At 48.5% G+C, this 27,030-nt stretch overlaps 1 protein-coding gene across 20 annotated transcripts in view; it reads left to right on the top strand.

Moving 5' to 3' along the window:
* CAMK2G (calcium/calmodulin dependent protein kinase II gamma) overlaps positions 1–27,030 on the top strand; it is a 60,891-nt gene that overhangs the window by 4,334 nt on the left and 29,527 nt on the right. For all 20 annotated transcript variants that reach the window (XM_036734384.1, XM_036734388.1, XM_036734385.1 and 17 more), the window contains exons 3-7: positions 10,099–10,158; positions 21,154–21,208; positions 22,588–22,653; positions 26,320–26,392; positions 26,615–26,717. In XM_036734384.1, coding sequence (XP_036590279.1) covers positions 10,099–10,158; positions 21,154–21,208; positions 22,588–22,653; positions 26,320–26,392; positions 26,615–26,717 — 357 coding nt within the window. The remainder of the gene's footprint in view (positions 1–10,098; positions 10,159–21,153; positions 21,209–22,587; positions 22,654–26,319; positions 26,393–26,614; positions 26,718–27,030) is intronic.

Below are 27,030 nucleotides of genomic sequence, written 5' to 3'. Positions count from 1 at the left end.
GCCAAGAATCTGTGGAGCAGAAGAATTTAGAGAACCAGTCCATTATGATTGGCACAGATGCCAAGAGGGAGGATATCCTAAGTAGGAACTTATATAGGAAGGGATGTTTATTGGGTAGTGCCAATGGAGTATGGAGTAATTGGGATATTGGGGGACGGGGCAGGGTTATAGCATAGCACAACAGGAGGGTCCATTTTAGGGTAATAATTTTATGAGAATGTTTATTGGGTAGAGGGAGAGGGCAGGGTGGGATAGAGTCCCTTGAGTGAAGGTTGGAATGAGTGCCGTGTTGTGCTCTTGCCCCACAGAGCCCTGGAGTAAAGGCTGTGGTTATCCTGCAGCTTCTCGGCTTACGCTGTATATTTTATAAAGGTACTAGGGCAGCTGAGGCTGGATTTCACCTCTTCACTGTTTGCCTGGGGCTAAACAGGTGTTGGATTTCGGTGCCTGGGCCATGGTGGGCTTGGTGGGGGCTTGGGTAGCCATTCTAGGGGGAGGGGGTCTGAGGTTGGTTGCTATATCACCCGGATTTCTTTGTCTTTTTTTCCTTCCTTTTCCACTTCTGTTTGCAGTGCAACTGATCCTGGGAAGACAGAGAAGGTGTAGAAGTCCGGTTAGGAGCCTAGAGTAGTCAGCTTGGTGATGTGGCTGGAAAGTCAGCCTCCAAGTCAGACAGTCCATGAGGGTCCCACCTCTAAACACTTACTAGCTGGGTGACTTAACCTTTCAGTGCCTTGGGCAACTCTAGGATGCCAAATTGGAAAACTGGTGGTGAACTTAGTGGTAAAGAGAGTTTCCTTATTGGGAATTCCTTGTATCAATTAAAATCACAAGTCTGGACAAAAGAAAAAGGTATCAGGTATTAATTAGTTGCTAGGGATTCAGGAGAGCCTCCAGTGTCCTTCGTGGCCCTAAATCTAAGGTTTTAGGATTTCTTCTGGGCACATAGGACCTGGTTGCTTGGGCAAGAGGAATTAGACAAACCACAGGTTCTCTGAATCCATGCATGTGGGTAGATGAGTATGCCTGGCGTGATGAAGAGTCCTAGATTTGGACTCTTAAGAACCTGGATTCGTATCCTAGCTCTCTTAATTATTACTTGTGTGACCTTGGGAAAGTCTCATCCTCTCGCTGGGCCCATATTTCCTTATTTGTTAGATTGGAAGACCAGGGAGTTAAATGTTCTTATCAGTATTCTTTTTTGGGCTGAGCCCTTGATTTCCTTCGACTCTGATATTCTCCGATCCTGTAATCAGGAGTTGGGACCCTTCCTCCTTTTTCTCTTCAGTCTCATTGTGGCATCAGAGGCTTGTCATGGATTAGTTTGGTGGTAGGAAGTGGCGTCTATGTGGGCTGTCCACTGAGCATAGAATCAGATATATTAAGTTCCTGGCCTTTATAGAGATTTATATGGTTGCTTCTTGACAGGGGCAAATTTGGAGTCAGGGACCTCCTAATTTGATCCTGTAGCACAAGGGAAGGTGGCTTATTTAGCTGTTTAACTATAGGAGGGGTTTAAAGCTAGGCCCCATGATGGAGGACAGGAAGGATGGTATTGGACACTTTCCCCTTTGGGACAAGCATAAAGCCACCATCTCTGATAGAAGCAGACTGGGCATACTGTTCCCAGTAGGAGTATAATAACTCCAGACTGCAAAACAGCCTTGAAAGTTACATGTGGAATTTATTATATACTTTAAAAGAAGAGTAAGCTGTACATAATAGAGATCTGAAGTTTAATATACAATTCACTTCTTTTCTCCCATGTCTGTGGAAATGCACGTTTTATTTGCTGTTTATTTGGGATAAAAATTAAAAAAAACAAAAACAAGACAAACTAAAGGCAGCTCCTGAGAGGTCATCTAACCTGAAGGTGAGGCAGGAACAAGGATGCTGTCTTTGCTTTCTTGAGTAAAGTCCAGTCGTGGTTTGTAGGGAGCACATGGGATTCTTTCCCATCTCTCTAGCCCCGTTACGCTGGGGCAGCTCGTGAGGACTGTGCTTCGGGCAACCCCAGCAGCGGCAGTGAGAATTGTTCTTGTCCTGTGCTTCTCTGGAGTCTGACAGCCAGACAGGGCCTTGGCCTCACCTGCTGCTCTGCCGTCTTCCCCAGCCTGAATATCTGTCACTGGGGGTAGGGAAGGGCCAGCTTATGTATGTGTGCGTGGATCAATCTGTGATTGTACATCCAGGCCTGTGCCCCCATTTTGGTCCGCCTGTCACTGTTTGAGGCGGGGATGGGCCAGTTGTGGTGTGTTGGCTACAAGAAGAGATGAGACTGTCTCTGCATTGGCCCAGCTGGCCCTTGGGCCTGAAAGGGGATCTGTCTGGGTGGTGCCAGCAGAAAGTCTCCACCCCCTTCAAGTTGGCCTGAGTAGCCCCCATGACATTTGTGTCCCTTGTGGATCTCTGAGAGCTATTTTCCTGCTGAGGATAGGGGGTTGGGGCGGGGGGAAGCAGGAATATAGAGGGGAGAAAAGAAAGAAAAGTTTATGATATACTTGGATGACAGACTGGGAAATTGGGGGATGAGGATGTGTGATCCCTGAAACTGTGATCAAAATAAGGCTTTGATATTGGAGGAGAAAGTGGTAGGTCAGAGAGTCTGACCCCACTAGTCCTTTTGTGCTTCTGGGGATGGAAAATACCATAATCTGGAAGGTCTTGCTCTGGACTTTCTCAGTTCTGCTTTGCTGTACCTTATTCTGGTGAGTCAGGCATGTACTAGATATGTCTATATCATTGGGTTGAGTTACAATGCATTAAGGTAGGATGGGGCAGAATCTGGAACTAGTACATGCTGGTTGGAATTGGATTCTATTCTCCCTAATCCCTTCTCCCCTTTCCCCATCCTAGAATGTCCTAGAACTGCTTCTGGTGTTGCTATATCCTAGCAGGTTAGCATTTGAGTCCTATGGAGGGAGTGGTCTAGGTAAGAGTTAGTGTCTTGAAGAGCCAGACTGGACTTTGCTCTGATTGCCCATCATGGTATGTCCATTGAAAGGGATAGGCTGAGCCTTGGGGCTGTGCGCTGAAACCTTAGAGGTGAGTAACTGGCCTGATTCTTCAGCTGAGGCTAGAAACAGAAGGGAAAAGATTTGCTTGCATTAGAGGTAGGAGTCAATGCAGGGTGTACCTACCCCCACCCCTCCCCACTCTCACCCAGTCTTTTCCAGAGAGCCCTGGCAGACACACAGGTGCCTGGTGCTCTGGGTGCCAGAGAAGCTGGTGACAGCAGCAACTTGGCACTTTGCACCTTTTAAAGTACCTCTCGGCAAAGGGCCTTTGCCATCTGCCCATAGCCAGAGAGAGCTGCTTCAGGGCCTGGGGCACTGAGAGCTTTCTTTGGCCGGGTACTGGTCGTCTTGCCGATGCCTAGAGCCCAGCACTCAACTCCTCAGTCCAGTATTTCCCTTCCCCCTCCACCACCCAACTACAGGCCCCTACCTAGGTATGTTGTCCCTCAGCTAAAACAGTGTCTTACTGTCCCATCCCTGGCATCCCATCATCCATCCATGCCTGGAGGTCTGACCACAGTGATGGAGCAAACCCCTCTTTACTTCCCAAGGGTCTCTTCTCTCTTCTGGTTTATACCAGGCTCTGGGCCTGGAGTTCTCAATTCCCCCTACTTCCTAAAGTCTCCTTCATACCCTTGGGCCCTATTAACCAAAGCCTCTCCTTGTTCCCCTGTTCTCGATCCTTTCCCCTCCCCCTCTGCTTGCTGCTGGCCTGGGAGGAGTTATTTTTAGGGTTGCCTTCCTGGGATGCTTTACTTGGGGCGGGCTGGTTACCGTGAAGGAAATGTTACCCAAGCAGGCAGGGAAGACTCTTGACACCAGAATCCCCTGGCCTAGGAACCCAGGCGCTGACCCTGCCCTTGCCCCTGAGGGCTAGCACCCTCTAGGGGCAACTGGCATGATGTCCTCCCCCATAACACTGAGTCGTGCCCAAAGGCAGGGCCTTCCGTTCTCTGGGAGCAGATAATGGGTGAGCAGAGAAGCAGAGATTTTCTTTGACCTAGAAGCTAGTTTGGGACACTTCTAGCTACAGGAATGCTCCTTGGGAGCACCTTCTTTCTCTCATTAGATATAAATCTTCAAGTCTTCTCTAGTTAAATGTGCCAGGAGTTAAGGCTAGAGTTGGGATTGGTGCTTGAGAGAAAAAGCCCTAATTCTTGGGGGGAGAGAGAGGACAGCACCCCACCCCACCCCCACGCTTCTGTTCAATCAGTCAACATGTGATGGAAGAAAGTTGAAAGGAATACCTGGGTTCAAATCACACTTGTGACTCTTACACTGTGACCTTACACAAATCATTTAACCTCTTCAAAGAGGCTTGGACTGGTCTATTAAGTTGGTGCTGTCTTGGTGCAGAGAGAAGAACATCGAATTTGAAATGAAGGGAACTGGGTTAGAGTCTCCATTTTGCTAATTCCTTACCTGTGTGACCTAGAACATGCATTTCACCCCTGTGGGCCTCAGTTTCCTAACCTGTAAAATGAGGTAGCAGTGGGGAGCAGACTCAGACTAGACATCCTGATCTAAATCAGTGCACCTCTGACTTTCATAGATGGCTCAGGATCTCCATTTGTGGATAGAGTTTCCACACTGGGAGTGTTCCCGGCACTGATGAAGTCACAGACCCTTACCAGATGCTTGTGCAGCACACTGACTATATCCTAAGTGCCTTGGGGAATAGAAAAGAACAGGACACATTAGACCACTAGTAGACTCTTTGTGTCTCGCAGGAACTGACTTGGGGTGGGGACAATGATGAAAGGATGTCAGGGCGCTGGGGTTGGGGTGATGAGGAGGGGATATGCCATGGTCCAGAGAGCTATCGGATTAAGCCTTGTGATTTCCTCTTGCCCAGTGCCCAGGGCCAGTGGGCTGCTTATGAGCTGCCGGGAAAGCTGGATTAAGACACTGGGCCCCTGTGAAACACTGGTTCCTGCCCTCTGGAGCAGTGTGTTGGAGGGGGTTGGGCTTGGGAGAGAGGATGGGTGGTACTCTTGGAAGGAGCTGAAGTAGATTGATGATTCTGGAAGTGACCTCAGCGATGCCTGGATCTTGTGAATGCTCAAGGGCCCGGCACTCAGCACTGAATCATGGCATGCTGCTTACGTAGCCTCCATGGGCACCGAGGGGGCAGGAGAGAAATGCTTCTCGTGATCCACATCAGCGCCCCCCCCAGCCACAGAATTGGGGACAGCCTGGTGGATGGTCTCATAGGAAGTAAGGGGCAGAGCTTCGATTAGAACTCAGAGTTCTGATCCCCAAGCTCGGACTGAGGGAACTGGGACCCTATGTCAGGGAGGGTTGGAATCTCCTTGAAGCGAGGGTGCTAGCTGCTGCTGAAGGGTGTGGTTCAGGGGCCCATCTTGTTTTTTCCTTGTGCCTACCTGGGAAGAGAATAGAACTACTCCCCTTTATACATCTCTTTATGGTTTACAATGGATTATAAGGTGGGTGATGTGCGTGTTGTCCCCATCTTACAGAAGAGGAAACTGGGCCAGGGGTTCGCCAGTTTTCCTGGAGTCATACACAGTATGTGGCAAAGCCAGGCTCATAGGATACTAGATTCAGAACTGGAGGTCACTGAGTACAGCCACCTCATTCTACAGATAAGGAGGAAAAATCACCAAGGGGTTAGTTGACTTGCCCAAGGTCATACAGGTAAGTAAGTGACAGAGCCTGACCCAAGATCCTCTCACTTCAAATCCAGTGCATCGTGCAGCTTCTCAAGTCATAAAAGCAGCTAGATGTGTCAGCGGATAGAACCTTGGCCTGGAGTCAAGAAGACCTGAGTTCAAATGTGGCCTCAGACGCTTAGCAACTGTATGACCCTGGACAAGTCACTTAGCCTCTGCTGCCTCAGTTTCCTCCTCAGTAAAATGGGGATAATGATAGCCTCTACCTCCCCAGGGTTATGAGAATAAAATGAGACAGCCTTTGTAAATTGCCTGGCATATAGTTGGTGCTTAATGAATTCTTGTTCCCTCCTTTGTAGAATCAGAACTGGAAGGGACCCCAGAAGTCATCTAGCCCACCCCCCTCATTTTACAGAGGAGGAGACAGCAGAGAGGCCGTCTGAGGTGGCAGAGGTTAAATTTCTCACTCAGGGTCCCACGTCCATAGTTTAGGACTTGGACCCAGCCTTGCTGATTCCAAGTGTTATTTCTGGTACAAAGGGCTACCTCTGGGTGGAGAGCAGGTGCTTAGAGACTGGAGCTGTTCCTTCTCTGCCTAACATCCAGACCCCTTCCTGATAAAGACTGATCTGCCGGGCTCTTCCTGGGACTTCTGTACAGACTTTGTGAGCATCAGGCTTGTTAGTGAGGGGTGGTTAGCGATCCTTGGTGCTGCTGGGCTAGACTGATGAGGGAAGGGGGTAGATCCCCGACTCTTCCATTTCCTCAGAGCTTGGACTTGACCCTGGGATTGGCATAAGGCAGGGATTTGCCCCTGGGTGTTTAGGAGCGGGGAGCGTAGGTGCTTAGTGTGCACAGAAAGCAGAAGCTGCCGCTGTGGTTCTTGAGGGGGGAGGTAGAGGGGACAGTGGGGCTGTGGTCAGAGCTGGGCTGAAGGGCTGACCAGCCACGGGTCCCTACCCATGGCAGTAGTACACAGGCGGCAGGAAGCAGCCTTCTGCAGAAGCGGGAAGTGGCTGGTTTTTGAACAGGAAGGGGGTGGGGGCTGGGGGCTGGGCTGTGTCAGAGAGGCGGGGTCATAGAGCCTGGATTGGGGGGGGGGGGCGGGAGCTCAAGAGGCTAGAACTGTCCTGGCCCCTAGAAGAGCAAGCTCTTCCCTCTGAAACAGCTCTGGGAAGGAGGGTAGGATGGGAAGGGAAGGTATATGACCAACGGAAGCAGAGTACTCACAATGGCCCTTGGACTGGGAGCCACAGTGTAGATTCCTTATATCCGCCTCCCTCCACTGGACAGAATGCTGCCCACTGCCCTGACCCCTATTGGGGAGAGGGGAGTCATGGGTATGGCCAAGGTAGCTCTGGAGAAAAGGGCTGGTTGGTTTTTTTACCCACCATTACTGGTTCCTGAAATGCAGCTGCAGCTGGGGTGGAGCCCTTAGCTCCTTCCCGGCCACAGAAGCAGCCCTGGGGGGGTTGTCATAGGACAGGAAGTATAGAGGGGTTGGGGGGGGGTGGATGGGGGAGGCAGGAGATAACAGCTGGAGCTGCTGGAGAGATGGCTGGGCTTCTGCAGGGTACAGAGGTAGCAAGTGTGTGGTAGTCAGAAACCACACGGCTCATTGAGCATCAAGCATCCTGGCGGCAGCCGCATGCCACGACGTTGCCATCCAAGGGGCTGAGGAAGCCGAGTGATCCCAGCAGGCGTCTGGGCTTCCTGGGGGCTGGGGACAAGAGGGGATTTCACAACCTGGCAATGCAGCCCCCGCTGCTGAAAGAATCTTCTACCCGCAAGCTTCTGACATGGGGCCCTGGGGTTTTCCCCCACCCAAAATGTGAAGGAAGAAACCCCAGCCATGGTGGAATGTAGACAGGGGCTGGGGGTAGTCTTCAGAAAAAGCCTTAGGTCTGGGTTAGAGTCCTTGCTCTCTCACATTAGGGGCCCCTGCAGGAGGTGATGGGGAGGTGTCCCTTCGGTCATTGCCCAGCCTTGAGGTCAAGGACGGCTGGTCCTGGCCCTCCTTTGCTTAGGCCTCCAGCCCATGCTTTACGCCACACTTCGGCTACCATTCTAAGCTCTTGCCCGAGGTTCAGGGGATTGCCCCACTTGTGAGTGCCCCTGCCTCCTCCAGCTACCTTGTCTTTATTCCTCTGTGTATGTGTATATCCTTCATCAAAACATAAGCACACTGAGGGCAGTGGCCATTTCATTTTTGTCTTTATCTCCAGCACCTGGCATGGTGCCTTGTGTGTTTGACAAGATGTTGGTTGGATTGAATTTTGTGGTCTCCCCCTCCTCCCAAATTGGAACCCTTTGTAGAGCCTACCTGGGTTAGGACCTATGCTGTGGAAAGAGAGTATGGACAAAACTTAGTTCTGAGGCAAAAGACACAGGGCAGGAGTCCTCTGCAGGGTGGGGCCTGTTCCTTGAGCTGGCTTAGCCTGAGCACCAGACCAAAGGAAGGGTGAGTGCAGCAGTGGATCTAGGCATGGGAGGCCAAGGCTGCCCATCCCTTCCTTCCCTGATTTGGAGTATGGGTACACCTTCTCTTTCACACTGACTCATAGGTAATGCCTGAGCTCCCTTATTTTTAGTGCTGTTGCTGCTTTGGAGCTGTAACCATTAGCTAGTAAGAGACTTAAGTAAGGAGATAAGCATTAATCTCCTTGGGCCTTCCCCCTCAGCCCCTGCATCCCTAGCTGCCCTCTTGCCCACACTGGCTGGGGCAGCCAGGCACCAGAAGTCTGTTGGGGAGGGAGTGATGGAGGTAGGGAAGAGGGGGAGGGGAGGGGAGCTGCAGCTTCAGCGTATCCCAAGCCCACAGCAGGGGACATCCTGGATGGTTTCTCCACTCACGGAGGTGTGGTGTCAAAAGATACCCCTCATGCTGTAAACTTTAGTGCCTGGATCACTCTGGTCATCTCTCTTTGCCTCTGCCTGGAATCGATGGGATGCTAGTCAGACGTGGGAATGATGCTTGTGCCCGGCCCTCCCTTGGCCATACCCTAGAAAGACCAAGTGTGCTTAGGAACCATGTTCAACCTGGGGGCAGGAAGGGGCTGATCCAGATGAGCAGCTGGCCTGGATTAGCCAGGCAGCAAGGATGCACTTCTCATCTCTGCCCATTTCCCCTCCTTCAGTGAACCAGGGCCACCTCTCAAGGGCTTACCCTCCCAGGGAGATGTGCTGATATACCCAGTACCTTACATTTATATAGCGTGTGGGGTTCTTTACAGCCTGGGCTAACTGATGGACTGGTTGGCAGAGGGTTTAATGAAGCATGAATTTTTGAGGGTTTTTTGTTTGTTTGTTTGTTGTGAGCTGGACATGAAGTCTTTCCCCTAGGGACTCCTTGGAAGGGAAGAACTGATTTGGTTTTTCTCTTTGTAAACACCCCCCCCCCACCCAATCCCAGGGCCTTATACATAATAGGTGCCTAATGATTGTTGAATTGAGCATCATGGGTGCTCAGGATCAGAGCTGTAGCTAGAAATTTTTCCACCTTTGGAAAAAAACAATTCGGACAGTGTGGAGGTGGGGGTGGGAGGTTGGGACGAGGTATAAGGCTGTGGGTACAGTTTAGCTGAGAGAGAGAGAGATGCGGGAGCAACAGGACCTTGGGGCACTGGTACTGCAGAGTGGCGTGGCCTGAGGGAGGGAGAAGCTGGACTCGATGAACAGAGGAAGGCAGCACCTCACAACAACTAAGATCCCCTGGGGAGTGGGGAATGGACCATAGGACCATATGTCCAGACTGAAAGGATCTCAGAGGCCATCTCGTCTGACCCTTAGACTTTATACATAAGAAAATCGCCCCTGGGAGGTGCCCAGGAAGAAGGGCCAGAGGTGAGATCTGAACCCACATCTTCCAACTTCCACTGTATCATCCTTTCTCCTGCCCTAGAGTCACCCTCACATCTTCAGGAACTCGATCTTCCCTTCTGCCCTTCCTGCCTTTACTCGGAGCACATTTTGTTTATTTGGAGTCCATTGGATTCCAAATCACAGAGCTAGACCTTGAAAGCATCTTGGGAGCTGCATTTAGTATAATCCTCTAACTTTATAGGCCCAAGAATGTAAAAAGGCATGCCCAGGGTCACACAGTTAGTAAGCATCAGATTTGGGTTTTGAACTGAGATCCTGGGGGCCCAACCCAGGCTCCTTCCCCTGTCCCATGCTTCCTTATGTAGAGCTAAAAGGAAGCCAGGCTGATCTAGAATTGACTTCATGGAGAGAGTGATATCCAAGAGGGGTCTTTAGACCTCTCTAGGGAGAGAAATTATTCATCAATAGAGGATCAAATCTTCACCATTCTCTGGAGAAGAGAAGCTGTTTGGAAGGGGGAGACACACACTATGAAGTCCTGGCACCATGTCCTTCTGGGGGTGGGGTGTGGTGCGGGGGATGGATGGTTGAGTTGACATCTTTTGTTTTCTCTTGTATGATTCCAGATCACCAGAAGTTAGAACGGGAGGCCCGAATATGCCGGCTCTTAAAACACCCAAACATCGGTAAGTGCTTTTGGGTCCGCTAGTTGGTTCCTTGCCTGTTTATGGAAGATGGTAGAAACAGTTCTGTCTTTTGGGGATGTCTGTACACATGTTCTTCCTCTAGCGTCTGGTTTGGCTCTTCTTATGTGTTTAAAGAAAGGACAACAGCAGTCTCATTTCGAGTTATGGGATGTTCATAATTACAGAGTGCTTTTTGTGTCTGTGGTGAAGAAGGTAGCATGAAAAAGTGCCGAGTTTGGAGTCAGAGGACCTGGGTTCGAGTACTTGCACCACCATTAACCAGCTCTATGACACTGAGCAAATCGTATTTCCTCTGTGGACCTGAGCTTCCTAATCTGTAAAATGGGGAGATGGGGGCAACCCATAGGGCCCCTTCTGTCTCTATATTTATGAACCTGTGACCCCATTTGATCCTCACAACATTCCTGTGAAGTAAGTAGTATGGGTTTTGTTATCCCCATTTTTCAGGGGAGGAAACTGAGTCTTCAATTTGCCCAGGGTATTATTGCTTAGTCGGTGGAAAAAGCTGAGATTATAGGATTGTGGACTTAAAGAAGTATAAGTGATCTTAGTGGTCCTTCATTTAACAGATGAGAGGAGTCAACCTAAGGAGGTTAGGTCGCTTGCCCAAGGCAGAGCCAGGACTTGAACCCATGTCCTCTGCTTCTGACGCTCTTTTCGCTGTACCATGAACATGGGTCTTCTGACTCGTCACCTCAGATTGGACTCTTGCACTGAGCTGCAGAGATGTGCTTAGGAGGGGACCTGAGCTCCCCAGATCCTGCAGGGCGTGTTTCCAGACCAGGGCTGTTTGTCATCCTGCTATGTGTCTCCTGACTCACCTTTCCTCCTTCTCCAGGCTGAGTTCCCAGGGTCCTCGGCATTGGAGGCAGCAGCCTAGTTCTGCCAGTGACCCTTAGCAGGGGCCACCCTGAGCCACCTTAAACGGGTCAGGATTTTGTTTCTGTACCTGAAAGCGTTTTGTCTCTGCTGCAGTTCCATGCACACTAGAGGGGTTTCCATGGTGCCTGGGTTTGTGTTCCCCTGGAGCCAGGAAAGCAAGCTGCCCAGGAGCAACTTGGACTCCAAATACAAGGAAGGAGAAAAATTAGGAGTATTCTCGCCCCCCCCTTTCCCCTCCCCCCTGCCCCCTCTATGGGGGGAACAGGAGTAGATTGTCTGCCATTCTAAAGCCTGCCGAGTTTTGCCTGACACAACCCACTCCAGTTAAATTTTACATTGTTCAGCTGAAACAGTCTTTGGCAAAATTGTTGGCCTCGATTTGCTGCTCCTTGACAAGGGGCCAGAAATTAAGCCAGCTGCCAAGTCTGAGCAAAAACCAGGGCCTTGTCTTGAGGGAGAGGCACAGGGGAGCATCTCATGAGCTTGGGTTTAAAAGTCTTCCGGAAGGGAAAGGAATTTTCCGTAGCCATAGCCGGAAGGTTTGGGGGGCTTCTACAGTAGCACCTTGAGGGCCAGGCCTCTGGGCTCTTGTCAGAGGTGAGGGCTCTGTGGTGACTCAATGAAGATTCACACCATCATGGGAATTCATCATCTTTCAGTAACTGGTTGTTTATTAGTGCTGCAAAGCCCTGTGGTCTGGGATCAAGACAATAACTAGCTGGCGTTTCTGTACTGCTGTAACACTTGCAAAACGCGTTATTTCAGTTCATCTTCACAAGAGCCCAGTAAGGTTGCACTGCAAGGATCTTTATCCTCATTTTATAGATATAGAAACCGAGTCCTCGAACTGTCAGATGATTTGCCCAGGGCCACACAAGTAGTATCTGAGGTGAGATCCAAATTCAGTTCTTGCTGTCTCCAAGTCTAGCCACTCAGTCAATCGGCAGTCATTTATGAAGCCCTTTTTATATGCCAGGCACCATGCCCTATAATATTATTCATTTTTTTACTTGATAATAATCTTATCTCTCCTACTAGACTATAAATAGGGACTGTCTTTTATTCTCCCCCAGCACCTGGCACAGTGCCTTACTTCTAGGGGGGTTCTGGTTAGATAATTGTTGAGTAATTGCCCACAGTCACCCTTGTAGTAAGATGTCTGAGGCGGGATTCAAACCCAGGTCTTCTCTGAGTCTGAGCCTAGCCTTCTTTACACTGGCTCATCGGAACTCTTTGATGCTGTGAGGGCGGGGAGCAGCCATGTGGGTGATCGCAGGTCCCACTCAGAGCCACAGTCCTGAGATAACCAGAAAGCAAATCATGCAGGGCTTTACAGCTCAGAGTCTTTATCTTGAATTACACCCTGCAGCACATTGGCAACTCTGACTACAGGTTGTGCAAAGATGTACTCCATTCCACGGAACCAACACCTTGCAGCTGATAGGCCCTTGTGTTCCGAACATGCTCCAGTTCTTGTGTGGTCTTTCTAGATAGACGCTCTTCTGTTCCCAACTCTGCCCCCAAAAGGCACTGGATTGTTTCTCTTTAATGGGAAAGGGGTGAATTCTGGGAATCTGGATCAGAGAACAATACCCACAGGCCCTGAGAAAGAAAAAAAGGCATTGTGGGGCCTCCACGGCCACCCGGGGTGAATCTTGGGGTACAAGCCTCGGTGTTGAGAGGCAACCACTTCCAATCCCCTCATCCCTGTCTGTTGCTCCTTGAGTGAAGAGAAATGCATTTCATGACTAACAGAAGAATGTGACATATTAGATTTGGAGGCAAAGGTCCTGGGTTCAAATTCTGGCTTTGTTGCTTATTACTGTTGTGACCTTGGGAAAGTTACTTCACCTTTTCTGGGTTTTAGTTGCCTCATCCATGAAATTATTAGATTAGGTGGGCTCTAAGGTTCCTTCAAGCTCTTAAATCTTAGGCCCATTAACCTTCTCTCCCCTCCCCAAATAAATGAATGAGTGAATGAATAAAACATTTCATTGAGAGATAAGAGAACAAAGAGCAGAACCATGCTACTTACCTGTGATGGGGTTTCCACCAAAAGGTCAAGGAAATATAATGAAGGCTATGGAAAAATGGATAGGAAAGGACATGATGTGATTATATCTGAAAAACAATCTGGACTTTTTTTTTTTACTGTATTTCTAATCATTTTTCCTCCTCCCTTCCCTCCTCCCATAGTTTTAGAAATCAGATATGTGACTTGGTTTTAACTTAGTTTGGCAGCTCTTTCCTCACCACCCTCCCTCCCCCAAGTCAAAAAAAGACAGAGTACCAGTTTGTTCTGACACTTCTCTACTGTAACAGAGGCAGTGGGCAACATGAGGATAAGTCCGGGATGGGCCCTTGGCAAGGCTAGAATCTGTGGGCCTGCTATGGTGACCCCATTCTAAGACTGCTCCTGGTGTCTTGTGCTGGTGGGAGGGATGTTGGCCTGGGGCTCTGTTCCTATGTGAATAGTTGGTGAAAGGAAGGGAGGGAGGAAGGGAGGGCCTGAGCCTGAGAATGAGGGTCTGGGAGATGAGGCCTGAGCTTGGCTCTTCTTGGAGATGTGGCAGCAGTGGCCGAGGGAGCTAGGGGACGTTGCCATGGATTCTGACCTGGCTTGTGGAAGGGGGCAGAGGAGGTGGCTTGGTGCCTCTTATTCATTCTTTCTCTCCCTCTGCCCCCATCCTCCAGGGTTATGACCCCCCCCCCCTTGGCTCCATCTTCCCCCAACTCAGCCTTCCCAGTGGCCTGGATTGCACATTGGTGCTGGACAGAGAGAGATCAGATTTTCACCAGCTAGGTGTCCTCAGACTCAGAGGCACCTGGCTTCAGCAAGTCTATTTGGTGGAAGGAGTCACAGATTCATTTTCTCCTCCCTCTCTTCCTCAAGTAGAATTGCTATCTATGGTAGGAGTTAAAACCTGATGGTTACCAGGTTGCTGAACTCCAGGGGGCCTTGGAAAGGAGCAAGTAAGGGCAGTTTTGAGAACTGGGAAAGGCAGCTCTGCTAACTGCCCAGTGAAGTCCGAATGGAGCATGCTGCCTTCATTGGTACCCTGTGATCAGCCCTACCCTCACGTCCTGGAGTCTGTGGCTCCTTCTTGGAGTCCAGGCTATTATGAAGGCTACCCAGCTACTCCTGACAACTGGGGTCACCCCTAGGTATGCTGGCACCATTTCTTGGTGGCGCATATGGACATTGATTGAGTCTTGGAAAGGACCTTCGAGATCAGCTAGACCAACCCCTGACTTTTGGCAGATCAGGAAACTGAGACCCAGGGGAAAAAAGTGATTTTCCCAGGGTCATACAAGAACTGTCAAAGGCAGGATTTGAACCCAGATCCTTTGACTATTGAGCCAACACTCTTTCCACTAAGCTACACTGACTTCACCAGGGAAGGAATTGGCTCCCTTAGATCTTCCGAATCTCAGTCTTCCCTTCCATCCTCTCTCCCATTACTATTAGCTCAGATCCCACTGTCTGTAAGAGGCCTTTCCAGCTTCCCCCCTCCCCCTTCCTCTAAGATTATTTTCCATTTATCCTGTATCTATCTTATACTGTATAGGTTTGGGGGATTTTTTGCTTCTGTTGGATCCCTCATTAGAATCTAAACTCCTATTTACTTTCCTTTGTATTTCCAGCACTTAGCTTAGTGCCTGGCATATAAGAAGAGCTTACTAGATACTCTTGATGGCCCCACCCTGGAGCCCATCCATCTCCAAATCACAGGATCTTAGATCTAGACCTGGCAGTGAACTCTGAGGCCAAGAGAATATGAAGTGACTTTGTCCAAGGTCACACAGGTAGTAAACCTCAGAAGCAAGACATGAACCCAAGTCCCACTGACCATAGAACCGATCCTTTCTTTACTATCCTAACCTGCCTCCCACAACTAAGAAAAAGACTTCCTTTAGATCTTCAGGAGTTCAATGTTCATTTCTTCCCTCTCTGCCTTTACCCTGGGGCCCATTAGGCTCAAGGTGAGTGTGGCAAGAAATAAAAATGGAGCAAAGGAAGGAGAAAACGCCTTGATAATGCCACTTGCTGAAGTAGTGCCTCTGGGGACTCCTGCTCACACCTGCTCAGAAACTCCAAGGCACTGTAGGCTAACCCCTGCCCCTCCCAGCAGTTACCTCCCTCAAAGTGAGAACCTGTAAAGGCCTTCACCTGAAAGGGCCAGGGTCTCCCATTGCATCCTGAGCCATCTTCAGTCATCCTGATGAATATCTGATCACTGGATCCAGAAGGCTCTGGAGGAGAAAGTGAAGCTGGTGACCTTGCACAGCCCTCCCTCACTCAAATCAAAGTCAACTGCAGGTCATATCATCATTTTCCTGATGTCATGGTCCTCTTCAAGAACGAAAGATGAACACAACAACCCAGCCAAGAAGTGCTAGGCCCACCAGTGGCTGGGAGGGATGGGAGGAGCCCTTCAGAGCCCTTTTTTCTCCACCCTGGCTGGCTGTTTTGACAAAGGTTTGTTAGCAGAGATGTAGGATGCTGTTGGGTGATTTCAAGAGAGCTGTAGCAGGAGCATCCCACTTTGGGCTGGGGCTTTGTCAGTCCTTAAGCCTACGCAATGTGAGGATAATGTTGGCAGCATCAAGAAGAGACATTTGGGGATTTGGCCAGGCTCTGAGCATTTTTCTGCTTTCTTTTTTTTTTTTAACAGTTTAAGGAAAAATAGTTATGTTTATTGCTGAAATACTATAAACACTCCTAAGATGTTGGAATCAACGTCTAGGACTGTCCATGACAGAATAGAGTCGGCCTCTCCAGGAACGAAGATGATTTCCTTGTGAGTTAGAGAGGAAGCCTGGTGCCATGGGTGTGGGGAGAAGGATGGAACAGATCAAGCAGTGTCAATTAAATTGGCTTCCAAAATCAGCTGTAGTCTAAACAAAGTCCTTGGTATAAACATGACAGGAGTGGGGGGAAGCAACCTCTTTTTGCCTTCTTCACCTTCTTTCCGCTGGCCACACAATGCCTGGCACATTTGTTGTTCAGTCGTTTCAGTCATGTCCGAATCTTTGTGACCCCATTTGGGGTTTACTTGGTAAAGATACTGGAGTGGTTTGACATTTTCTTCTCCAAGCACATAGTAGGGGCTCAATCTTCCTTATCTTGATTTTCTTCTATTTTGGATGTGGCCCTATGACGGGGCTTCTTAATTTTTTGTGTGTTTGTCATGGATGCCTTTGGCTGTCTGGTGAAGCTCACAGATCCCTTCCCAGAATGTTTTTAAATGCATCAAATGTAGGTTAACCAAGGAACCAATGATGTTGAAATAGTTATCAGTATATGTTTTTTAAAGTTCATTGACTCTAGGTTAAAAATCTCTACCCTAGAAAGATTATAGGCAGCTGTGATGCAGTAGAAAAAGTAATAATAGTGAATAATGAGTTAACCTTTATATCACACCTAATATGTGCCAGTTACTGTGCTTGAATGCTTTACAGTAATTATTTCTTTGATCCTTACAACAACCCTAGATGAGGAAACTGAGGCAAACAGGGGTTAAATGACTTGCCTAGGGTCCCACAGCTAATATTAATAGCTAGTAACAGAAGCTGACATTTACATTATGTGCCAGACACTGTGTTAAGCACTTTACGGTGATCTCATTTGATCCTTACAACCTTGGAAGTTGGGAACCTTATTATCTCCATTTTACAGTTGAGGAAACTGAGGCAGAAGTTAAGTGACTTGCTCAGGGTCACACAGCTAGTAAGTGTCTAAGGCCAGATCTGAACTCATGTCTTTTCTGTCTCCTCAATTCCTGCCTCTGAAAGGCACTGGATTGATCAGTCTTGTTTCCCTTTAATGGGAAAGGGGTGAACTCAGGTCTTCCTGTCTCCAGACCTGGCACTCTGTCCACTGTACCAAAAAAGGCATTGGCTTTGGAGTCAGTACCAAGCTTCTGATACTAACTGCCATTTACTACCCAAGGAGCTTTAAGCAAGTCTCATTAACTGTGTGGGCCTCAGTTTCCTCATCTATAATGTATCTAAATGACGGCCTTTGTTAAGGTTCCTCCCAGCTCGGAGTCTGTGATCCTAGGGGCTCACAGCCTTTTAGGGGCAGCCTTGTGGCTTGCCCAGATTCTTCCCTTGGGTTCCTCCAGAGTCCAGAGGCTCTCTGACCCTGGCAGGGGTGGAGGTTGCAGAGAGGCCATTTCTGCCCGCCGGTGCCTGGGTTCTCTGCGGTCTTTTCTGTGTTCCCAGGCTTGCCTGGCTGTGCTGTGTGCAGAGCTGAGGGAGGGGGCCAGGGCTGACTCTGCTCTTGGCTCTGGGCGAGTGGGATCCTGAAGCGTGGGGGAGGAGCAGGCCCGATTCTGCAGTAATCCCCTGAGCCTGCCCGATTGCGGCGGGTCCCTGCTGGTCTGTCAGCTCACCATCCTGCCACTGTTAGTCACCGTTCTAACGAAGCTGGTCATTAGCTTCTGGGACACATGATTTCCAGGGGATTATTTGTATTACACACTTTAATGCTTTTTAATAGCAAATTTTTAATTAAATGGGAAAGGCCTTTTGGAAGCAGTGGAGCAGCTGCCACAGCCACGCTTAGCACAAAGCATGAATTTGGAGGAACAACTGAGTGGTGCCTCCTGGTTGAAAGTGCTAGAAGAAAGGATGGATAGGTGTGACAGATGGGTATGAGACGTGGAGTCAGGAGGACCTGAATTCAAACCCCTCTCATGTACCCACTAGCTGGCTGTGTGACCCTGAGGAAACACTTAATGGTCCTCCGCCTCAGTTTTCTTGTCTGTAAAATGGGAATAATGGCACCTACTTTACCAGAATTGCTGTGAGGATTAAATGAGATCATACATGTAAAGTGTAAACCTCATTCGCCTTATAAATGTTAGCTATTATTTTTGTCATTATTATTATTAGCTATTATATATATAATATATATTACATGTTAATATAATATATATTATTAGCTATTATATTACTGTATGAGGCAGCTAGGTGGTGCAGCTGGACCACCTAGAGTCAGAAAGATCTGAGTTTGAATTTGCCCTCAGATGCTTACTAGCTGTGTGACTGTGGGCAAGTCATTTAACCTCTGTCCACCTCAGTTCTCTTCATCTGTAAAATGGCAAGGCAGACTTAGGAGCCCCAGGCTGTCTTTGTGGAGCAGGATATTGCCTGTCCCTTAGGATGAATGATACCTGCCATCCATCCCCCTCCAAGAGGTAGAGAGAAAATGAGGTGGATGATCACTGGTTCCTTGGGTGCACTATAGGCATTTGACAAATGCTTGTTGAGTTTTTGGCTTTCGGCATGATTTGTAATCTTGGATCAAATTAGGGAGGGAAGCAGGCCCTGCATGAAGGTTTAGGAGATCCAGACTGTAACCAGTTCTGCCTCGTTTTCCTTATTTATCAAATAGGAGTGATGCCTGCTCTTACCCCTTGCCTTCTCTCTCAGGGTCGTTATCAAGATCTTCTGATAAAACATGTGCAAACGCTTTGAAAAGTCGACCTCTTCTAGAAATAGCCATAGTTAGTATTTGGGCTCTTGGGTAATCCTGGGCCAACAGCCTCCATAGAAGTCACTCCTCCTGGTTTTATACCTCTGGCCAAGAGCTTTCCTGGTTGAGTTTGGGTGGCATTGAGCAATACCCTTTGTATTCCAGAAGACAGGGAGGGAAACATTGTGCGGCCCAGGGCAAAGCCTGCTTTCTCCACGGAGAGAGTTCAAGGGAAGTAGCCAGAAGGAGAGGATCCATCCTGCCTACCTTTCGTCTGAGATGGGAGGAGCAGAGGGTACAATCCGCCAAGGGAGTTTAACGCCAAGGGCTTACTTAGGTGACGCTTCCATCAAAGTGATGATCAGGGCTTGGCAGCCTACCCAGAGGTGGCTTTGTGGGCAAAAGATTGGAGAGGAGACCTGAAGAGAAACTAGGTTGGTTCTTGGCCCAGGAGATATGGGGGGCAGGGAGTGGGAAGGGCGTCTCGCCTTCTCTACTTAACCTTTCCACGTGGTCTATCTTTTTTGGACGTGTTGCTTCATTGCCTTGGGTATCTGCTGCTGAAGGGCTGCCCTGCGTCTTTTTTCAAATTCCTGATCATCTGGTATGACTGTCCTTTGCCCTGAGTGTTATGATTTCCCCCACCACCACCACCACACACCTTCCCGTAATTCTCACCCCTTAGCTATTCCCCGTTTCCTCTTTCTTTTACTATCTCCATTCATTTCTCCCGATACCATTCTCCATTTTGGCTTTCCTTTCTGTAATCTCACTCCCTTGGCGTTCTTGCCTAACTCTTAGCTACTTATTGGCTTTTACTGTCTTTCCTTCCCCACCCATCCCCTATGACATCCCCCTTCTGCTTCTCTACTAATATCCAACAGCAAACATTTATTTTAGGGCATGTTATGTGCAAGGGCACTGGGCTAGATTCTGGAAATCCAGAGATTAAAATGTGACATTGTCTCTTTCCTCAAGGAGCTTGCCTCAGAGTATCAGGAGGATGAGACATGTACACGAATCTCCATGAGAGAAGTTACAATGTGACTAGCTCCCTCCTGCTCTGTATTTGTATCTTTAAGAGCAGGCAAGATCAGTTCACAGCATGGTAGACTGAAGGAGGGAGGGATCTTTTCTAGCAGGAGGATGGGGACAGGGAGGGGAAGTCAGGGAAGACTTCTTGGAGGAAGTGGTGGCACCAGAGCTAGACCTTTAGAGAGGGAAAATTTCATCAGGCAGAAATATGGAGGAAGCATTCTAAGGATTGGGGGGATGGATATACAAATGCATGGGGGCAGAAAAAGGTCAGATTGAGGTTCCAGAATAGTAAGTAAACCAGTTTGACAGGAGCATAGACTATGAGATAAGGCTGAGGAAGTGTACAGTACATTTGGAGTCAGACTGTGAAGGGCCTCGAATGCCAGGCTAAGGAGATTGTATTTGATCTGGTAAGGGATGAGTATGTGCTGATGTTTCTTGGACAAATAAATAACCCAGACTTGCGGGTTATGAAGTTTCCTTTTGGGGGAATTGCAAAGGGGAAAGGCTAGAGGCATAGAAATTAGTTTATTATAATAATCCCCAGCCTGAGCAAGAGAAGTGAGCCATGCACAGGTATAGAAAGGAAGGAAGGGATAGGAGAGATACAGTGGAGGCAGACTCAATGGGGCTTGGATGTGAGAGGCAGCAGAGAGGGGAAAGCTGAAGATATGACTCAGGTTTCAAGCCTCAGTTAGTGGGAGAATGCATTGCCATTAATAGAAATAGGGCAGTTTGGAGGAAGGGAGCAGATTGTGGCGGGGGGGGGGGGGGGGGGGGGGGGGGGGGGGCGGGGTTGTATATGATTAGTTTTGATAGATTGTAAACTCCCTGAAGGCAGATACTTTGTGTCCCCAGCTTAGTGCCTGGCACTAAGTGGCTTAATAAATGCTCATTGATGGATTAGTTGGTTGAGTTCTGAACAGGGAGAGTTCGAGGTGCTGCCAGGAAACATTCAGCAGACAGATAAAAATTCAGGACGAAGCTCACCTGAGAGATCAGAACTGGAGACATAGGTTTGAGGGTCCTCTACAGTGGAGCTGTGGGAACAGATGAGAGATACCCAGGAAGCAAGAAAGAAAAGGAGAAGAGAACCATTTTTCACTCTGCATCTTTTTAAAAAAATTCTTGATATTTTTGTTTTGTTTTTTTTTCAGCATCATCAGATTTTCCCCTTCCCCACCAGATCTCTCCCAGAGAGCTCTCCTATTCTTTAACTCTTACCCTATGGAGTAGTCTTCCCAGTCTCTCTTCCATCTCAGCCCAAATCTTCACCTCTTGGCTCTATCTCCTTGTTCTGTCTTGTTCTGCAGACCCTTTGTTGGAGTGGATTGTGATCCTCTCTTTGTTGCCCAACTTGGAGGCCAGCATGGGTGAGCCCTGATGAGAAATGAGCTCTTTTTATCTCCTGTCACGTGTGTAGCTCCTTTGATGATGTGCCAGGATGGAGAGAAGCGAGTACCTGGGCAAAGAGTGGGCAGAGAGGGCAAGAGTCTCTCCACCAAAGAGATGAAGGGCTTCCGGAGTCTTCTTTCTTGCTAACCCCTCTCTCACTGTCTCCTCTTTTACAGTGCGCCTCCATGACAGTATTTCAGAAGAAGGGTTCCACTACCTCGTCTTTGACCTGTAAGTGCCCCTTTGCCACTGCCAGCAGTTGCATTAGAAGCATTTGGGCGGTTCCCTCCACTCCATTCCTTCCCCAGTTTAAGATAAAGGCTTGGAATTTGTGACTCCAGAGGATGATGGGAAATAGTGGTCTCCCCAGAGGACCTTTTTTTTTTTTCCTTCTGCCTAAGAAATAGAAGGGGCTAGTATAACATTGTGGATAGAGAGAGCTGATCTTGGAGTCAGGAAGTCCTGGGTTCTGATCCTGCCTCGGACACATACTGAATTTGTGACCCTGGGCAAATCATGGAATTTTTTAAGTGGCAATTCTCCAGAGCTATAGATTACAGAGAAGGTGTTGACCTACACTGGTAGAGAGAGGCTCCTTCCCAAGAGTTCCCTACATCAATGTGATCACAGATCTGAACAAAAATAAATAGATGGAGATAGATAAATTTATTAAGTTCTTTTTGCATTCCTCACTGCTGTTGTTGTGGGGTTTTTTTTGGGGGGGGGGGGGCGGTTCGACATTAGGATCAACAAAGGAAATGGAGACTTTTGCACCTTTAATTCTCTGAAAGAGATGGAGGCTTTGGGGCTAGCAAGGAATACTCGAATTCAAGACCTGCTTCTGATACATATTAGTTGTTTAACCTCTCGGTGCCCCCAAGCAACTCTCTCAAGGTTCAGAATGATGTAGACAGCATCGGTGATCAGCATTGGTGATCAGCATTGGTGGATGGAGTTTCTACACAGGAGTTCCCCACACAGATGAAATCTGTGGCTGTCACCCCCTGCCAAAAAATGCTAGAGGAAGCAAATTGGCCTTTATTAGTAACTTGGCTCCATGTGGTTTCTGCTGCTGCAAGACTGCAGTTGTACATCTTGGAAATGCCTTCTCGGTTTTCCTGAAAGCTTTCTTCCCTGTTTTTTAGCTACTGTTTCACCAGGGCCGGGTGTCCGTGGAATTTTGTCACTCCTCACATTTAATATTGGGTTTCTCCCAATGGGTTCATTTGTCTCCAATCACAGGTGTTATTTTGGGGGACAGGCCAGGTGCTTTCTCTTAGGCCCCCATCTTGTTTCCTTCTGGTCCTCCTAAATAATGTGAAGGTCATAGAAATGTGACAGAAATGAAGGTAATCAATAACCAAGGTGATTAAGCACCTACTATGGGCCAGGCACCGGGCTTAGTGCTACCTAGTTCAATCTCGAGACTCTACGAGACTGGAACAGGGCCATCTGTGAAGGAAAAGAGCGAACAGAGATGACCTTGCATGGGTGGTTTGGGTGTTGCTGGAAGCAGGTGTGTGCACGTGGATTTACCCATGCCGGTCCTGGGACTGGGATTTGGGGATCTTGCCTCCTGGCTCCTCTAACTCCCTCTTGTTGGGTTACAGCGTTACCGGCGGGGAACTGTTTGAAGACATTGTAGCCAGAGAGTACTACAGTGAAGCCGATGCCAGGTGAGCATCAGTTAATAGAGAAGCAGATTTTTTTCCTGCAGTACTTAGTAAACTCCCTGCGGCTAGGGTTCTCCGGGTTTTGATCTCAGTAGATTCTGCTGTAGCTCTTGACTGCCTTGGTGGCCCAGGTGATTTGCCTCCCTGAATCAGGTGTGATGAAGTTCGGAGGGGAGGCCAGCTGGTATAGTGGAAACGGGAGGACCTGAGTTCAAGCCCTGCCTACCTCTAACACATATTATGTAATCATGAGCAGCCTCTAAGTGCCCCAGATAACTTGCTGAGACTTAAAAGTTATGAAGAAGTTGCCAGTCTGCCTTGGGCACAGGCACGTACACTGATGACATCTCAGGTCTGTATCAAACAGGGGAAAAAAAAAGGATTGGAAATGGTTCTTTCTCACGAAAGGGGTCATCAGTTCTGGACTGATTTCTTGGCCCGGGGTAGGATTATAAACTTAACTTGAAGCTTTCCTGACCAGATTTTAGCCCAATTCCCCCAGAAATGCCACCTTCCAATGTGCACCCTCTGTGGGATGGCCAGTCCTGCAGCAGGCACTCTGATACACCCATAACATTCATTTGTTCCACAGAGAGTTAGTAAGCACTTGCTACATCCCAGACACTGTGGGGGGCAGGATATAGAACACAGAGATAAGTAAGATAAGAACTGTGTCCTCAAGGAACGTTCTTTTCCTGGTTGCCATATCAACATTCTGCTCTTAAAGCACTGTGTCTGACTGTGACACTCTTGCTTAAGGATCTCCAATGGCTCCCTGTTACCTCTAAGAAAAATACAGACTCCTTTGGTATTTAAAGCCTTTCCTACTCTCCCCCAGGCTACCTTTCTAGGCCATTCACTCCTGCATGTTGGCCAGACTGGCTTACTTGTTGTTCCTTGTACACATCATTCCATCCCTCACCTCTCACACTCTGCCCATCCCCTCCCCTGCCCCCATGCCTCTTGACCTCTGCCCTTAGAATCCTGAGCTTCAAAATGTGTCCCGAATGCCACTCTCTACATGACGCCTTTCCTGATTGCTCTTCGCATTCCCTCAAGAAAATTAGTAAGTTAGCAGTCAGTAAGCCTTTATTAAGCTCATACTATGCACCCAGCATGGTGCAGAGTGCCAGGGATACAAATAGATGCCCACGAGGAGCTTGCAGCCTAATGAAGATTAAAATGAATTTGTGTGAATCTTTTATTTATTTTATACATCGTATAATGTATTGTATACATATATTATATAATGTATACATTGTATAATATTTACATCTTCTCCAGCATCTCCCTCCTCCCTCCCTAATGAATTGCAAGTCTGTTACAGGCAGGGACTGTTTCATTTTTGTCTTCATTTTTATCCCTAGTACCTAGCACAGTTCCTGGCACATAGTAGGCACTTAATAAATACTTTCATTGAATGAGTATTGAATGAATGAATTGGCCCGAGGAGCATATCTCTGAGACTTCTGGTCTCATGATGTCTTTTGACCACTGTGGCCAGCTGCCAAATCCACATCTTGCCCTCTGGAATGAGGTTTCACCACCCCAGGAGCTTCTTAATAAGAAGAGTTTTTCTCATTCCTGGAGATAGCTCTGATAGCCTGGTATCTGAATCTTTCCAAGAGCCCCTCCGTGCAATGCAGGTGTTTTTTAGATAGCTTTGTCCAGCCTCCTTCTCTGGACTCTTAACTCCCCCTGCCCCCATCCTGGCACTTCCAGATTCGGTGGGAGTGGGTTGTTCCTACAGCCTGGCTTGGGAGAAGGGAGGGCATACCTTCTGCCTATGGCTGATTTGGATCTCAAGATCACTCTGGTGGTCACTTCTTGAAGAGTTTCTCGAGGCCACTACTTGTTGATCAATCTCAGATGCTTAAGCCTCAAGAAAGAATCTCGAGTGGGAAGATAAATTCTAGTGTTGGTGGGGATGGCCTGGGACCCAGTGGGGGGGGGAGAGAAAAAGGGAGGAGGGAGATAGCCCTGGGAGCCTCTGGGGGGGGGGTGTTAGTGCTGAGGCGGGAAGGGGGAGTGCAGGGGGATGACGGTGCCAGTGGGCTTGGCCTGGCTCAGCTGGGACACTTCACACTTTTGCCATTTTTGGCCAGAAGGCTCTCTGCCGGCCCAGCTCTGTTCTAATTATACATTTTTGTGGAGAGAGCAGGGAGTAGCCTCCTCGTCTGTCCCTGCAGCCTGTACTGTGTGTTATGGGGATCTGCAGAGGCCCTTGCCTCTGGTGGGAGTCCCAACATGGGTTTTTGATGGGAGAAATTGGAATTCAAGATTGCCTAGGTGAAAATACGGATCTGAGAGGCTCCCTATCTCAAAAGTCACATCCTGGGCTTTTCCTGCCTCGCAGGCAGGATGTCTCTCCCCTGCTCTCTAGGAATTCCCTAGGCAGTTGTTGGGGATATGTAGTATGGTGGGTAGGACAGAATGTCTAAAATTCCATGTTTCAGAGTACCACTTGAAGTCTGAAATGTAGGTAGAACAGATTGTGGTGGCTTGAGGGCCAATCATGACTGGTGAGGAGAACTAAGTCACTGAATATCGCTTGAGCCTGACCAGAATCTTTCCTTGCCCTGACCCCCCCTCGGGCTCTGTCTGTACATCTCCTCTGGTGTTTTGTGTTTCAGCTGATTGTACGTTTCATGGTTCACATTTATAGCACCTTAAGGTTTACAGAGAGCTCCATGTATCTTGATCAGTCTTTATAGCAACCCTGTAAATTAGGTTCTCTTCTTACCCTCACTTTCCAGATGAGGAAATTGAAGCTCAGAGTGGTTAAGTGACTCGCCCAGAATCCCACAGCTACTCAGACGTTTGAGGCTGAATTTGAGCCCAGATCTTCCTGCCTACCAAGTCTATCATTCGGTGCTGCCAGTAGAAAATCGAATACTATTAGTTGATAATTCTTGTTAACAGTGGTCTTAACTTCCTCGCTGGTCTATAAGCAGGGACCATTTCCTGTATCATCTGGTGCTATGCCTTCCTTCTCGTAGGTGCTCATATATTTTTTCCATTCATTTATTCATGCCAGCAATTCTCAAAATTATTGGAACCCTCCCCTTCCCAAAGAGCTTTTATTTATGGAGCCCTCCCCCTCCCAGAGAGCTTTTATTTATGTGGGTTGTAGGTATTGATATTTACTGTTAGAAACGAAAACAACTTAATATTATTATTCAAATAGTTTTTAATCCCCTGAACTCCTTGGTCCTGGACTGGACTTGGAGAACCGCTGATTCATTCAGTAAATATTTACTGCCGCAGAGCAGATAGACACACCGAATGGTGAAACTGGAAGGCACACTGGATTTGAGGGCAGAGGGTGGGGCCGGGGAGGGCTTATGCCCAGCTCTGCCTCCTACCTTGTTCCATACACACACACACACACACACACACACACACACACACACACACACCCGCACCCGCAGGTGGCTTCTCAGGCAGCCAAAGACAGGTTTGAGGTGGGGAAAAGTAAGTCCTATAGCCTTGGCTCTCGTGCAGCCAAGGATCTTTTTGTAGGTCCTTGGAAGCCGGCTGCTGTCATTTTCAGGTCTCCGGGGACCTGGTCATGAGCTTCGGATGAGAGCGATGATCTGTCCACTGTTGGGCTTGGAATGACTTTGGTTTAACCCTGCTTCCTTCTTTCTTTCCCATTTGCTTTCTCAGCCACTGTATTCATCAGATCCTAGAGAGCGTCAACCACATCCACCAGCATGACATCGTGCATCGTGACCTCAAGGTATTGACTACATTTCTACTCTTGCTGCACCTTGTGGCATCTTGGCGCCATCTGGTGTCGAGCAGTGGTAGTGCTTGGACCACAGAGGAGTTGCAGGATGTCCTTTGACTTGGGTTGTCAGAGTTCACTCTCCTCTGCTCCCCCTGTAGGTCATGTGAAGAGCAGATTTAGGTGGGCCCTGAGGGCCAGGGCATTACAAGTTTCTCTGTCTTCCCTCTTCAGCCTGAGAACCTTCTGCTGGCGAGTAAATGTAAGGGTGCTGCTGTCAAACTGGCTGACTTTGGACTGGCCATTGAAGTGCAGGGAGATCAGCAGGCTTGGTTCGGTAAGGGGGTGACCCCTTCCTTTCTGGGATGTGTAGCCTCCCTCCCTTTTCCCTCTTCCTCGGCTACCTTCATGTGGCAGAATGAGAGCTGAAATTCCAATGTTTCTTACCTCCCTAGGGCACCCAGTCTGGTTATGTCCAATGCGGTGTCAACCTTGTGATTCTGTGTCTTCCTTCCATTCTGGGGAGATGAGCAGGAAGTTCTGGGTGCCATGTAGTCCTATTCGCCCATTCTTGATTTTGGATGGTGCTCACTACTGTGCTTGTCTTAATGACTCCATCCAGAAGCTGAGTCTCTGCTGTCCAGAAACAG

The sequence above is a fragment of the Trichosurus vulpecula genome, chromosome 8 (assembly GCF_011100635.1).
Source record: "Trichosurus vulpecula isolate mTriVul1 chromosome 8, mTriVul1.pri, whole genome shotgun sequence".
NCBI classification, from domain to species: domain Eukaryota; kingdom Metazoa; phylum Chordata; class Mammalia; order Diprotodontia; family Phalangeridae; genus Trichosurus; species Trichosurus vulpecula.
Note: the sequence above shows the minus strand (reverse complement) of the source record. Positions and strands in the feature narration are given on the sequence as shown.